The 13,346-nt window shown below is 41.7% G+C and overlaps 1 protein-coding gene across 8 annotated transcripts in view; it reads right to left on the reverse strand.

The window, feature by feature from the left end:
* The window catches only part of LOC140186043 (DENN domain-containing protein 1A-like), a 630,918-nt gene that overhangs the window by 282,567 nt on the left and 335,005 nt on the right, over positions 1 to 13,346 (reverse strand). For all 8 annotated transcript variants that reach the window (XR_011882770.1, XR_011882769.1, XM_072239859.1 and 5 more), the window contains one exon: positions 12,168 to 12,268. Coding sequence is in view for 6 of the 8 variants with exons in the window: in XM_072239859.1 (XP_072095960.1) it covers positions 12,168 to 12,268 (101 nt within the window). In the remaining 2 variants the exon portion in view is untranslated. The remainder of the gene's footprint in view (positions 1 to 12,167; positions 12,269 to 13,346) is intronic.

The raw sequence follows: 13,346 nt of genomic DNA on the forward strand, positions 1-13,346 counted from the left end.
CATTGGCAAGCTTCTGAATCAGTGCAGTGCATTCTGCCGACATTGCTCACTGCAGACTCTGGACAAACCTTTCTGACAAACCACTTGTACCTCGGTGGTATGGTGCAGATGTAATATGTCTTATTCCATTCATCTTCAGGAATGATTGAAGCCGTTTTGCAACAAAATCAAATCCATTGTAACTATCCAAGTGTTCTGAAATGCCAGCCCTTCAGAAGGGGCTTCTCAACACATCAACAGTTTGCAAGAATGTAGTGGAACCCATGGGGAACACCTCTGGCCATTTTGTAGTTGTACACACTGCCACCAATAAATCTGTGCCCATGAACAGTCTAAAGTAGGGTTCCCAACGTTTTTAATGCCATGGACCCCTACCATTAACTGAGGGTTGGGAACCCCTGGTCTAAAGGAACCATTCAAGAACATGCGAAATCCACATGAATCCTCAGCCAGGGTAATGCAGGCCATTCCCAGGTATGGACGGGCACCACTTTTAGCATCTTCTGGATGTGTTGGCATCCTAAACAGAGCATGGCAAGCTGCTCGTTCTGCTGTCCCAGGCCACAAGATAAAGTTTCGAGCCAACGCTTTCATGTTGACAATGCCTAGATGGCCAGTATGTAGGTCCTCCAACTCTTATAGCTGTCAGCTGGATGATACAACAGCTCTCAAGCCTCAAATAAGGCAACCTCCATAAAGGGTAAGTTCACCCCTGTGCTGGTAAAAATGGGGGAACTGGAAGCTCTGCTGCACCTTCCAGTCATTTTGGGTTGCCATGCAGACCTGAGACTGTGTGAGGTCTTTTCTAGTTTCCTTTTGGATCATCTCTGCTGTAATAGGAGGAATTTCAATTCGCATTAGGGAGAACAGAGCAAGAGGAGTGTCCTCCTCTGTAAATTTTTCAGATATTATTTTTTCCAAAGGGTAAACAGAACAATCCATCAACATTGCTATGATAAGTCATCCTCTTGAAATCGATTATGTAATTGTGTCCTCCAAGAAACTGAGTCCATCTCTGCATTCATGTTGCTGCTGTTAGTGGAGCATCCTTCTGTGGATTGAAAATGGACACTAATGGTGATGATCGGTAATGAGGGTAAAGTCTCTCCTGCTGGTTGAAATAATTTACACCCTAAACTAGATTTAAGGCCTTTCTGTCGATTTGTGCGTAATTTTGCTCTGCAGTGGTAAGGGAATGTGATGCAAAGGTTATGGGGTGTTAATTACATCCTTCCTAGCATGTGACATGACATACCTAAACCATAAGGTGAGGTATCATTGGCAAGCTTCAGTGGACGATGTGGATCATAATATGTCAGCACAGTGTCTGACGTCAACATCTCCTTGTTCATTTGGAAAGCCACCTCGCAATGTTTTGTTTATTGCCATTTCTTCACGATCTGAAGTCATGAGTTCAAGGGGTGGAGCACAGTAGCCAGGTCTGGCACGAATCTTTTATAGTAATTAATAAATCCTAAAAGGGACTGCAGCTGTGACATGTCCTTAGGTCTTGGGCCATCTTGTGTCAATCATAGTAGATGATGCTTGGTTTAAAGAAATCATACTTGATGCATCATGTTCATAATTTTCTAATTTTTCTAACACTATGAGATTTTGAAGATGTTCATTGTCATCCTTACTGGTAACAATAACGTCATCCAAGTTACAGTGAGAGCCTGGACAGCCTTGCAGCACCTGGTCCATAACTTTCTGCAGACACTACTCCAAAAATAAGACTACTATAGTAATAAAGTCCTTTATGAGGGTCTATGATGAGAAACACTTTGGGCTCATCTGTAGGTAGGCCTCAGCCAACTCCACTTAGCTGAAGTGTTTCCCTCCATAAAGGTTTCCTCTATTATGGGCAGAGGGCAGTACTTTCAGTACTGGGTTGATGGCGACTTTAAAATCCATCTGTGGGTAATTTTTTTCTGCAGCGGTAAGGGAATGTGATCTTGACTGCCCTATTCTTCTTGGCTACTGGGACCACAGACACTGTCCATGGATCCACTCATCCTTGGCAAGAATTCCTTCAGCCTCCATGCGATCTAGCTCACTGGGTACTTTATCACAGATGGTACAAGGAACCGGACAGTTTTTGTAAAATTTGGGTGAGACGTTTTCAATTAACACTATTTTACCCTTAACATGTTTGAAGTTTTCCAAAGCTGTCCTTGAAAACTGCTGTGGCGTTATCGAGTACCTTTCTTAATTCGCTTTCAGTTGACTCTCTTGCGGGGATGTGGTATGCAAATGGTGAGTGGATCTCCAATCAATTTGTAGATGTTTCAGTCAACCACAGCCCCACAATGCTGGCCCTCTTGATGTTACCACATACAAGCTCAAAATGGCTCGTTGGTTGTTGTGTTTCACTGTTACGAATGTCATTCCTACAGGAGGTATCTTTCCTCCAGTAATAGTTTGTAGTTGGATATCTGCAGGCTTTAGTTCTGTATCTTTGAAACTCATCTTGTGGAATGACTAAAACAGCTGAGCCAGTGTCAAATTCCTTTTTAATTAATTTGCCATTCACTTCTGGTGTAAGAAATATTGGTTGTCTCTTGTTAGTTTTCACATTGTAAATCTCAAAGCTACTCTGTCCAGTGTCCCTCGCATCGTTAACAGATTTTGTATCAACAGCATGCCGATTAAAGTCTTTTTGAAACTACAACTTAACTTTTTATCTTTTTTCTCTTCTCCGTGCAGTCCATTTATTTTTGCCTGCCTGACATATTCTTTGGATATGTCCTACTTTGATGCATTTTCTGCAAGTTTCACCTTTAAACCTGCATTGGTCTGGTGTATGTGACCCCAATGACAACGATATCATGATTTGTTTGGCTAAACAGGTTTCTGTTTAGATGTTACAATTTTAGAAACACAGAAACATAGAAAACCTACAGCACAATACAGGCCCTTCGGCCCACAACGCTGTGCCAAACATGTACTTAGTTTAGAAATTACCTAGGGTTACCCACAGCCCTCCATTTTTCTAAACTCCATGTAACTATCCAACAGTCTCTTAAAAGACCCTATCGTATCCATCTCCACCACCTGCGCCCTCTCGTGTTAGCCATTTCAGCCCTGGGAAAAAGCCTCTGACTATCCACACAATCAATGCCTCTCATCATCTTATACACCTCTGTCAGGTCACCTCTCACCCTCTGTCGCTCCAAGGAGAAAAGGCCAAGTTCACTCAACCTATTCTCATAAGGCATGCTCCCCAATCCAGGCAATATACCTATAAATCTCAATTTTGTTCATGCTCACTTTCATTTCCTGATTGCAAATCAATTGGGTCTCTAACTGATGCTTCCATTGATACAGCAATTTCAACTGCTATGATTCAGTTAGATGCTGCTTTGAAAGATTTCTTGTCAGGTTCCATAGAATAAACAATCTCTCAGTGCATTATTAAGCCCACTATTGAATTGAAAATGCTCAGAAAATCTCTTTAATTCAGCTACATAAACTGAAATGGACTCTCCTTCCTTTTGGTTCCAATTATGAAACCTAAATTATTCTGCAACTAACAATGGTTCTAGTTCTAATTGTTACTTCATTACTTTCACGATATCTGCAGAATTAATTGTGGTTGGTTTGGTTGGAGCAGTCAATCTTCCATATACCATGTATGCTCTTCCACCAATTACACTCAGGAACATTGGCACTCAATTCTCATTAGCTATTTCATTTGCCCCCAGTTATCTGTTGAGCAATTGAACCCATCTATCTTTCCGCTGTAGCCAGCCACTTCTCTTTTTCTTAAATTTATTATTATTGTCACCTAGTGCTGACTATATATGAACCAGTGAATTTTGTCTGTTTTCTGCCTTTTTTCTAACTTGAACGTTTGTATTTCTCTCCCTTCCGAAGAAAAAAAAACATGTTGCGCTTTTCTAAAACTCAAACATCTCGCTGTGCTTCAACAGGCAAGTAGTCATGCAAACAACAGGAATTCTGCAGATGCTGGAAATTCAAGCAACACACATCAAAGTTGCTGGTGAACGCAGCAGGCCAGGCAGCATCTCTAGGAAGAGGTACAGTCGACATTTCGGGCTGAGACCCTTCGTCAGGACTAACTGAAGGAAGAGTGAGTAAGAGATTTGAAAGTTGGAGGGGGAGGGGGAGATCCAAAATGATAGGAGAAGACAGGAGGGGGAGGGATGGAGCCAAGAGCTGGATGGGTGATTCGCAAAAGGGATACGAGAGGATCATGGGATAGGAGGTCCGGGAAGAAAGACGGGGGGGGGGAACCCAGAGGATGGGCAAGGGGTATATTCAGAGGGACAGAGGGAGAAAAAGGAGAGTGAGAGAAAGAATGTGTGTATAAAAATAAGTAACAGATGGGGTACGAGGGGGAGATGGGGCATTAGCGGAAGTTAGAGAAGTCGATGTTCATGCCATCAGGTTGGAGGCTACCCAGACGGAATATAAGGTGTTGTTCCTCCAACCTGAGTGTGGCTTCATCTTTACAGTAGAGGAGGCCGTGGACAGACATGTCAGAATGGGAATGGGATGTGGAATTAAAATGTGTGGCCACTGGGAGATCCTGCTTTCTCTGGCGGACACAGCGTAGGTGTTCAGCAAAGGTAAGTAGTCATCTCAGGATTGTTTTAAAACTTACTTGTCATCACTGTTATGTTTTGTAACTCCTAAACTAATCAAAAGGAAAACACAGGACCGGGATGATGCCTATCTACTTTTTACTTTTACTTCAGCAAGACACATATATCTGATGTGGTAACATAAGGACCATTCACATACTTTTACATATAACCCATATAACCCATGTAAATAGCAAAGAAAGCTAATTGAACAGTATATTTACAATATTACTCAAATATTACTTGTACCCCAAGACCTCCCTGTTTAACAACACTCTCCGGGGCCCTGCCATTCATTGTCCTTGTCCTGGAATAAACTTCCCTAAATTCACCGCTTCACACTTGCCTTTCTGTAACTAGGGGAGCATGGTAGTGTCGTGGTTAGCACAGCACTTTACAGTATCAGTGACCTGGGGTCACCTCCTACTACCGTCTATAAGGAGTATGTACATTCTCCCAGTGACCGCGTAGGTTTCCTCTGGGTGCTCTAGTTTCCTCCCACAGTCCAAAGATGTACCAGTTGGTAAGGTTAACCGGGCATTGTAAATTGTCCCGAGATTAGGCTATGGTTAAAAATCAGGGGTTGCTGAGTGGCGTGGATTGAAGCGCCTACTCTGCAGGACCTCAGTAAAATAAATAAATAAACACACACATAAATAAATTCCACCTGCTATTCCCTTGACCACATACACATCCAGATCCTGTTGTAACTTCAGATAACTTTCTTCACTGTCCACTGTACCATAAATTTTGATATCTTCTGCAAACTCACTAAGCATGCTATTGACAATCCCTCATGTCCATTCAGAGCCGCAAACAATTCTTCCAAAGCTTCACTTGCAAATCTGTTGGGGTCATCCACTGCACATGGTGCTCCAAATGCAGCTTCTTCTCCATCGGTGAAACCTGACCTCTATTGGGAAACCACTTTATACAGCCCCTTTGCTCCATCTGCGAAAGCAGGATGTCCTGGTAGCCAATCATTTCAATTCCAATTCCCATTCCCATTCCCATTCTGACATGGCCACCTCTTCTGCCATTTTGAGGCCACTCTCTGGCTGGAGGAGCAGCACCTTATATTCCACCTTGGTAGCCTCCTACCTGATGGCACAATTTCTACACCTTCCTGTAATTTTTCCCCCATCCCCCTTCTCTCTTCTTCATTTCCCCACTCTGGCCCCCCCTTATCGCTTCTCCTCACCTACCTATCACATCCTCCTGGTTCCCTCCTCCTTCCCCCTTTCCCTTAGTTTACTCTCTTCTCCTAGCAGATTATTTCTTCTCCATCCTTTTGCCATTTCCACCTATTACCTCTCAGCTTCTTACTTCATTCCCTCTCCCCCCCCCCCCCACACCTGGTCTTACCTATCACCTTCTAGCTTGTACTCCTTCACCTCCCCCTCCGGCATCTTCCCCCTTCCTTTCTAATCCCGATGAAGGGTCCCTGCCCAATACATCAACTGTTTATTCACTTCCACAGGTACTACCTGACCTGCTGAGTTCCTCCAGCATTTTGCATTGCTCTGGAGTTCTGGCATCTGCAGGATCTCTTGTGTTTACGATTTACTTACAATCTCACCTACATGGCTAATACTGATAACAACAAAACAGAGGACCTAGCACCGATCCATGTAGCACACCACTGATCATAGGTCTTCTGTTGGAAAACAGCTCTCCACTACCACCCCTGCCTTCCACCACCAAACCAATTTTGTATCCCATTTGTAACTTGTCCTGGATCCCATGTAATCTATCCTTCTAGACTAGCTTACCGTACGAGGACTTGTCGAAGGTCTTGCTGTAGACCACCTTCGCTAAATTTTCAGCTTGCTTGTCAGATAGTCAGTATTGGATGAACAGGATTTTCACTGAACTAAATACTACAAAGAACAAACCCACTGGAGACTTTCCCTGTCAGTTTCTAACCCACTGGTTCCATCACTGTCTTGTACAGCTGTCTGAAATTAAACCAGACTATTTGTATCGTAACTACTGGTAATAAGCTTCAGAAGACATACCTACAGCATTATTATGCTCCCTATCTCTAGCTGTAAACCACTGTCCAAATCGACCATGCTTCAGCCATTTGCTACTGAAACCTTTAACCGTGCCTTTGTTGCTTACTGACTTGAGTATTCCAAAGGAGTTCTGGAAAATCAAAACCTTGTTCCCTTTGCAATTCTTCCATCTTTGACTCATAGAGTCATAGGGCACTATGGCACAGAAGAGGCCCTTTGGCCCATCTAGTCAGTGCCAAACTGTTATTCTGCCTAGTCCCTTTAACCCATACCTGGACCATAGCCCTCCTTACCCCTCCCATCCATGTACTTAATTGAAACTTCTCTTAAAAGTTGCAATCAAATACGCATCCACCACTTCCGCTGGCGGATAGTTCCACGTTCACTACCCTCTGAGTGAAGAATTTCTCCTGCACCTTCCCTTTAAATATTCCTCCTTTCACCCCTAATCTACACCCTCTAGTTCCAGTCTCACCCAACCTCAGTGAAAAAAGCCCGTAAGCATTTACTCTATCTATATCCCTCAAAATTTGTATACTCAATCAAATCTCTCCTCATTCTTCTACGTTCCAGGGAATAAAGTCATAACCTATTCAACTCTTCCTATAACTCAATTCTTCAAGTCCCAGCAACATCCTTGTAAATTTTCTCAATACTGTTTCAATCTTATTGACATCTTTCCTGTAAGTAGATGATCAGAACTAGACAAAATATGCCAAATTTGACCTCACCAACCTCTTATACACCTTCAACATAACATCCCAACTCCTGTACTCAGTACTTTGATTTATGAAGGCCTACAGTATATGTTAAAAGCTCTCTTTACAACCCTATCTACTTGTGAATCCACTTTCAAGGAATTATGGACCTGTATTCCCCAATCCGTTTATTGTACTGCACACATATTCATTGTGTAAGTCCTTTCAAACTGATTGGTCCTTTCAAAGTGTAATACTTCACATTTACTTGCATTAATTCCATCTGCCATTTCTCAGCCCTTCCTGTGTTAGTTTTCCAAACAACCACAAGGCAACCTCTCGGCTTCCTACAGTCCAGCGATCTCAATAGTTCTTTTATAGCTAAAACAAACATGTAGTTACACTTTTTATAGCCTAATCCAGTGTATGCAGAGAACCCAAACACAGATGACTTTGCAGAGAACCCAAACACAGACCACCTTGCAGCAAAACTTCCATAATCTGCAGGAGCAACCCTTAGCTTCCAGAGTCATTTTAGTTCTCCATTCCATTCTGCCCTACCTCTGTGTGGTCTTTCGCATTGTTATGCTGAGGCCCAAAATCTGCTCGAGCAATGGCATTTTCTCTTCTGTTTGCATGTTGCAGACTCAGAACCCAACAGCACAGTGGAGGCCCTTCAGTCCCCAATATTGTGTCGCCCTTTTAACCTATACTAAGATCAATCCAACCCGTTCCTCCTACATAGTCCTCCATTTTCCATCACCCATGTGCCTACCTAGGACTTTTTAAAATGTTCCTAATGTATCTGCCTTTACCGCCTTTACCCTGGCAGCATGTTCCACACACCCATCACTGTTGGTATAAAAAATACATACCTCTGATATACCTCTGTAATAATGGATCATTTTTCTCAATAAATAAAGGAACAAGTATAATGTTTTTTAGATTATCTATTTAATTGGGTTCTCTTTATTTAGTTTTAGGACTTGCTGTAGATCTGAGCACATTTTAAGTCATATTTATGCAGAAAGAGAGAAAATTCTACAGGGTTCACAAAGTTTCTAGCACCACTGTACATGTAATAAATAAAGCAAATTTCTCTCTATAATATTGACTCTGATTTTTTATTTCCACTAACACAACCTGCCTAGCAGGAGATTTCCAATATATCCGTATTTCATGCTCCTTCAAAATGCATGCATCTTCAAAAGGCAATGCCTCAAAAAGGTAGCATCCATCGTTCAGGACACCCATAGCTAGGACATGCCTCTTCTCATTCTACCATCAAGGAAGATGTACCAAAACCTGAACCCAACGTCTTAGAAACAGTTTCTTTCCCTCCACATTTATGAATGGACAATGAACCCACGTACACAACCTCAATTCTTTTGCTATCTACTTGCACTACATTTAAGTTTTAAAAAAATATTTCTTATTGTAACTTATAGTTTTTAGATTATTTATTGTAATGCACTTTTGCTGCAAAAAACAAATTACATGACATATGCGAATAATTTTAAACCTGATTCTGATTCCCTCCCAATCCTCTCTGCAATTACAAAATAACTTGTTTTCTCTTTCCTCATTCAATATGAAGTATTAACTTTGGTTCTCTTTCCACAGATGTTGCCTGACCTGCTGAGTATTATTTTATTTTATTTTTATTTTTTTGTGTCTTCTATTCCCTCCAGAACGTTGACACTTATTGTTCTAAATTGGGTCTGTCTGCTTTCAGACCAGGTCCCACTCATCCATCAGCTGTGTGCTTGGCCACATCCAGTGATTTCCTGTTAAGTAATGACTCCATTTTAAAATCCCCATCTCAAAGATAAATGTCATTAGTATTATGCAAATTTTCACCAGTCATTCAAATTTCTATTGGTCTGCATAAATTATTGTACATTTCCTGGTGATATCAACTGCATGAAATCAACCAACCAACTTATTTATCTATTTAAGGTTACAGTGGGGAACAGGCCTTTCTGGCCAAATGAGTGGCATCACCCAGTATCCCCCTAGCCTAATGACAGAAGAATTTATAATGACCAATTAACCTACTAAGTGGTACATCTTTGGAGTGTGGGTTGGAAACCAGAGCAGTCAGAGGACACCCACACAATCACGGAAAGAACATACAAATTCCTTACAGATGGCACTGGAGCTGAACTCCGAACTCTCTCGCCCTGAGCTGTAATAGTGTCGCACTAACCGTTACACTACAATGGCGCCCAAATTATTGTACATTTTCTGGTGACACTAGATGGATTAAGCCAATTTATTGCAGACAACTTTTATTCATGCTGTTGGATTAGACTGTATACATGTTAATTTCTTGCAGTTTAACAATTCATGCCTGCTTGTATTTTATATAACTACCAACATACATGTAATTGTTTAGTATGTTTCCTAGTGGTCACAGTATGTACCTGAAATTGTTCAGTGTGTCCCCTAGTGATTAAAATTCTTGTGTTATTCTGGAAGCTTCTCTGACATTGCATTATTTGAATAGGGGCTATCTGATTGGTCAATTCTTATGTACAAATTTGAATAGAATGATTGTAATCTACAGTACAAGAAGGGCTGAACATGTTAGCCTGTCATCTTTTTCCTATTCTTTGTTCTTTTGCAACTCTGTTTTCACAATTATCTTTGCTCTATTAGCTCTTCATAAAACAATCATGAAGCAATAAGTTCTGTGCCTCTTTCTTGACTTCAAAAAGAACCTTGGATTAAAAAACATCAGAATCAAACAATGCAGTGAACATAGGACACAGAAAAGTCCAGCACACGACAGGCCCTTTGACCATGATGTCTGTGCTGATCATGCCATATTAAACTAAGCCCTCTGCCCGCACGTGATGCAAATCTCTGGATACTCAGATGCCTACAGTATGCTTTCACCACCACTCCAGGCAGTGCATTTGAAGCACTTACCACTCTCTGTGTAAAAAAAATCTTACAGCACACACCTTCTAAACTCCCCTCCCCCCCCATCTTAAAACAATGCTCACTAATAATTGGCATTTGTACTCTTGGAGAAAGATTCTGACTATCTACCCTTTCCGTGCTTCTTAGTACTTTGTACCCAGCTTCAGGCCTCCCCTCATCCTCTGCTGCTCCAGAGAGTGTGCTCTTGGCCTAAAGAAAGATTGATTAAAGCCTTGGGCCTTCACCACCAGGTTCAGGAACAGCTATCAGCCCCTTGAATTGGAGTGAATAACTTCACTTACCACAACTCTGAGTGGAGTCTAATACCTGCAGATTCATTTTGAAGGACTCTTTACAAATCATATTCTCATTATTATTTTTTATTTGCATAGTTTTATTTCTTTTACACATTGCTTCCTCATCAGTCTTTAAGTTTTCATAAATTCTATTGTATTTCTTTGATTTTCTGATAAATGCCTACAAGGAAAGGAATCTTAAGGTAGTATATGGTGACATATACGTACTTTGATAATAAATTTACTTTGAACTTTGAAGAGGTCCTTTGGAAAGCTACCTTAAAGGAAAGGTTGAGATGGATGGAGGTTCTTAACAGGGATTCCAGAGACGAGAGCTGTGGAAATTGATAAAGAGTAATTATACCCTCCTCTCTACTTCTGGTTTCGTAAGCTTAAGGGAAACCACCAATTTTTTAAATTTAGAGATATAACACAGTAACAGGCCCCATCGGCTCAACAAGCCTGTGTCGCCCAATTACATCCATGTGACCAATTAATCTACTAACCCATACATTTTTGGAATGTGGGAGGAAACCGGAGTATCCAGAGGAAACCCATGTAGTTACAGGGAGAACATACAAACTCCTTACAGACAGCAACGGAAATTGGTCCTAGGTTGCTTTGCTGGCACTGTAATTGTATCATAAGACCATAAGAGAGGGGATCACAATGAGACCATTTGGACCATCAAGTCTGCTCTGCTATTCCATCATAGCCAATTTATTATCCCTCTCTATCCCATTCTCCTGCCTTCTCCCCGTAACCTTTGACAACCTTGTTAATCAAGAACCTATTAACCTCTACTTTAAATATAACCAATGACTTTCTGTCTGTGGCAATCAATTCCACAGATGCACCACCCTCTGGTTAAAGAAATTCCTCATCATCTCTGTTCTAAATGGACATCCTTCTATTCTATGGCTGTGCCCTCTGGTCTGAGTCTCACACATGATCAGAAACATCCTCTCCACATTCCTCTATCTAGGCCTTTCAATATTCAATACTCATTCTGATGAACCTCCTCTGGACCCTCTCCAATGCCAGCATATTCTTTCTTAGGATAATAATGATGATGATGACGTCGACTCAGGCCTGAGAGGCCAGCGTCAGGCATTTTCATGCCTTACAAGGCACGGGTTGGAAGGCCACTCCTCGCACAGACATTTCGCAGTACTTTTCTTTATTTTTACGAGATCGAGTTACGAGCTCAACACTCAACCCGGCACGGATGGAAAGTGTACTCGGGAGCGGCCCAACTGGGTTCGAACAAGGGAACCTCCATTCCAGAGTCCGGCGCTGATGTCACTGCGCCACCAGCCAACCAGATAAGGGGCCCGAAAACTGCTCACAATACTCCAAGTACGGTCTGACTAATACCTTATAAAGCTGAAACGCAGCGACTTTGGAAGTTTCTTTCCAAAAGTGAAGTTGTGCTTGTGGAAGGAACAAAACAGAAGTCGATATTACTGAGAGAGATTGTAGAGACAGAGAGATGAGCTTTATTCGTCACCTGTGCATCGAAACATACAGTGTAATTTCTTCCAGTCCATTGTGGAGGTTGAATGCAAGTGAGTGCTGAGATATTTTATCACTTTAAATATAAATGTGTACACTTCTTACCAGCAGTAGTCCAGGAGATGTGGAGGGAGGACCGGAATGTAAACATGCTGCCAGTACATGGGGTAGAGCATAGCTGCCGAGCCATGGATGCAGGCTGTTAACTGGAAGAAAGAAGAGGAAATGCTTAGCAATTCAACTACAGTTGAAGTAACATTTCAGGCAGAAAAGAACCTTCACATTGACACAGATGGGTTCTTGCTGAGTTCAGGTAGACTGATATTTCCAGGAATCGATGGAGTACAGAAGTATGGAGTAGCTCTATATGGGTTGAAAAGATCACACTAGGAGTTCTGTGTAGCCTCTGGTTTCCTTACTTAAGGAAGAATATATCTGCCCTGGGGGGAAATAGAGAAGATTCATCATATTGATTCAGGAAGGAGGAGATTGTACTAAGGAAAAATAAAGTGATCTGGAGGTCAACTTTCTGGAGTTTATAAGGAAATAAATTAGATTTAATTAGCTTTATTTGTCAAATATATATCAAAACATCTAAAGATACAGTGAAATGTGTCATTTGTGTCAATGACCCACACAGTGCAAGGATGCGCTGGGGTAGCCTGCATCTGTCACAATGCCTCTGGCAGCAACAGAGCGTGACCACAACTTACTAACCCTGACACATACATTTTTGGAATATTCGTAGGAAGCACAAGCAGTTATTGGGAAAACATGCAAACTCCTTATAGACAGCGGCAGGAATTGCTGGCACTGTAAAGCGTTACAATAATCACTACGTTACCTTGCCACCTTTGATCTTATTGACACCTGTCAGATTTGGAAGAGGCTTAGTTGTGGTGTGAGGATGTCTCCTTTGTTGGGGGTTATCTAGAACTAGGGAGCATTTTCAGGAGATGATGATATTCATCAAAGCTGAGATGAGGAAGAATTTCTTCTCTCGGGGTGTTACTCTACTCCAGTGAGCCTTTGGCACAGTCAGGAAAAACATTCAGTGGCCACATTATTAGGTACACCTGCATACCTGCTTGTTAATGCAAATATCTAATCAGCCAATCATGTGGCAGCAACTTGATGCAAAAAGCATGCAGACACGGTCAAGAGGTTCAGTTTTTGTTTACACCAAATATCAGAATGAGGAAGAAATGTGATCTAAGTGACTTTGACCAGGGAATGATTATTGCTGCCATTCGGGGTGGTTTGAGTATCTCTGAAACTGCTGAT

The sequence above is a fragment of the Mobula birostris genome, chromosome 22, assembly GCF_030028105.1.
Source record: "Mobula birostris isolate sMobBir1 chromosome 22, sMobBir1.hap1, whole genome shotgun sequence".
NCBI lineage: Eukaryota > Metazoa > Chordata > Chondrichthyes > Myliobatiformes > Myliobatidae > Mobula > Mobula birostris.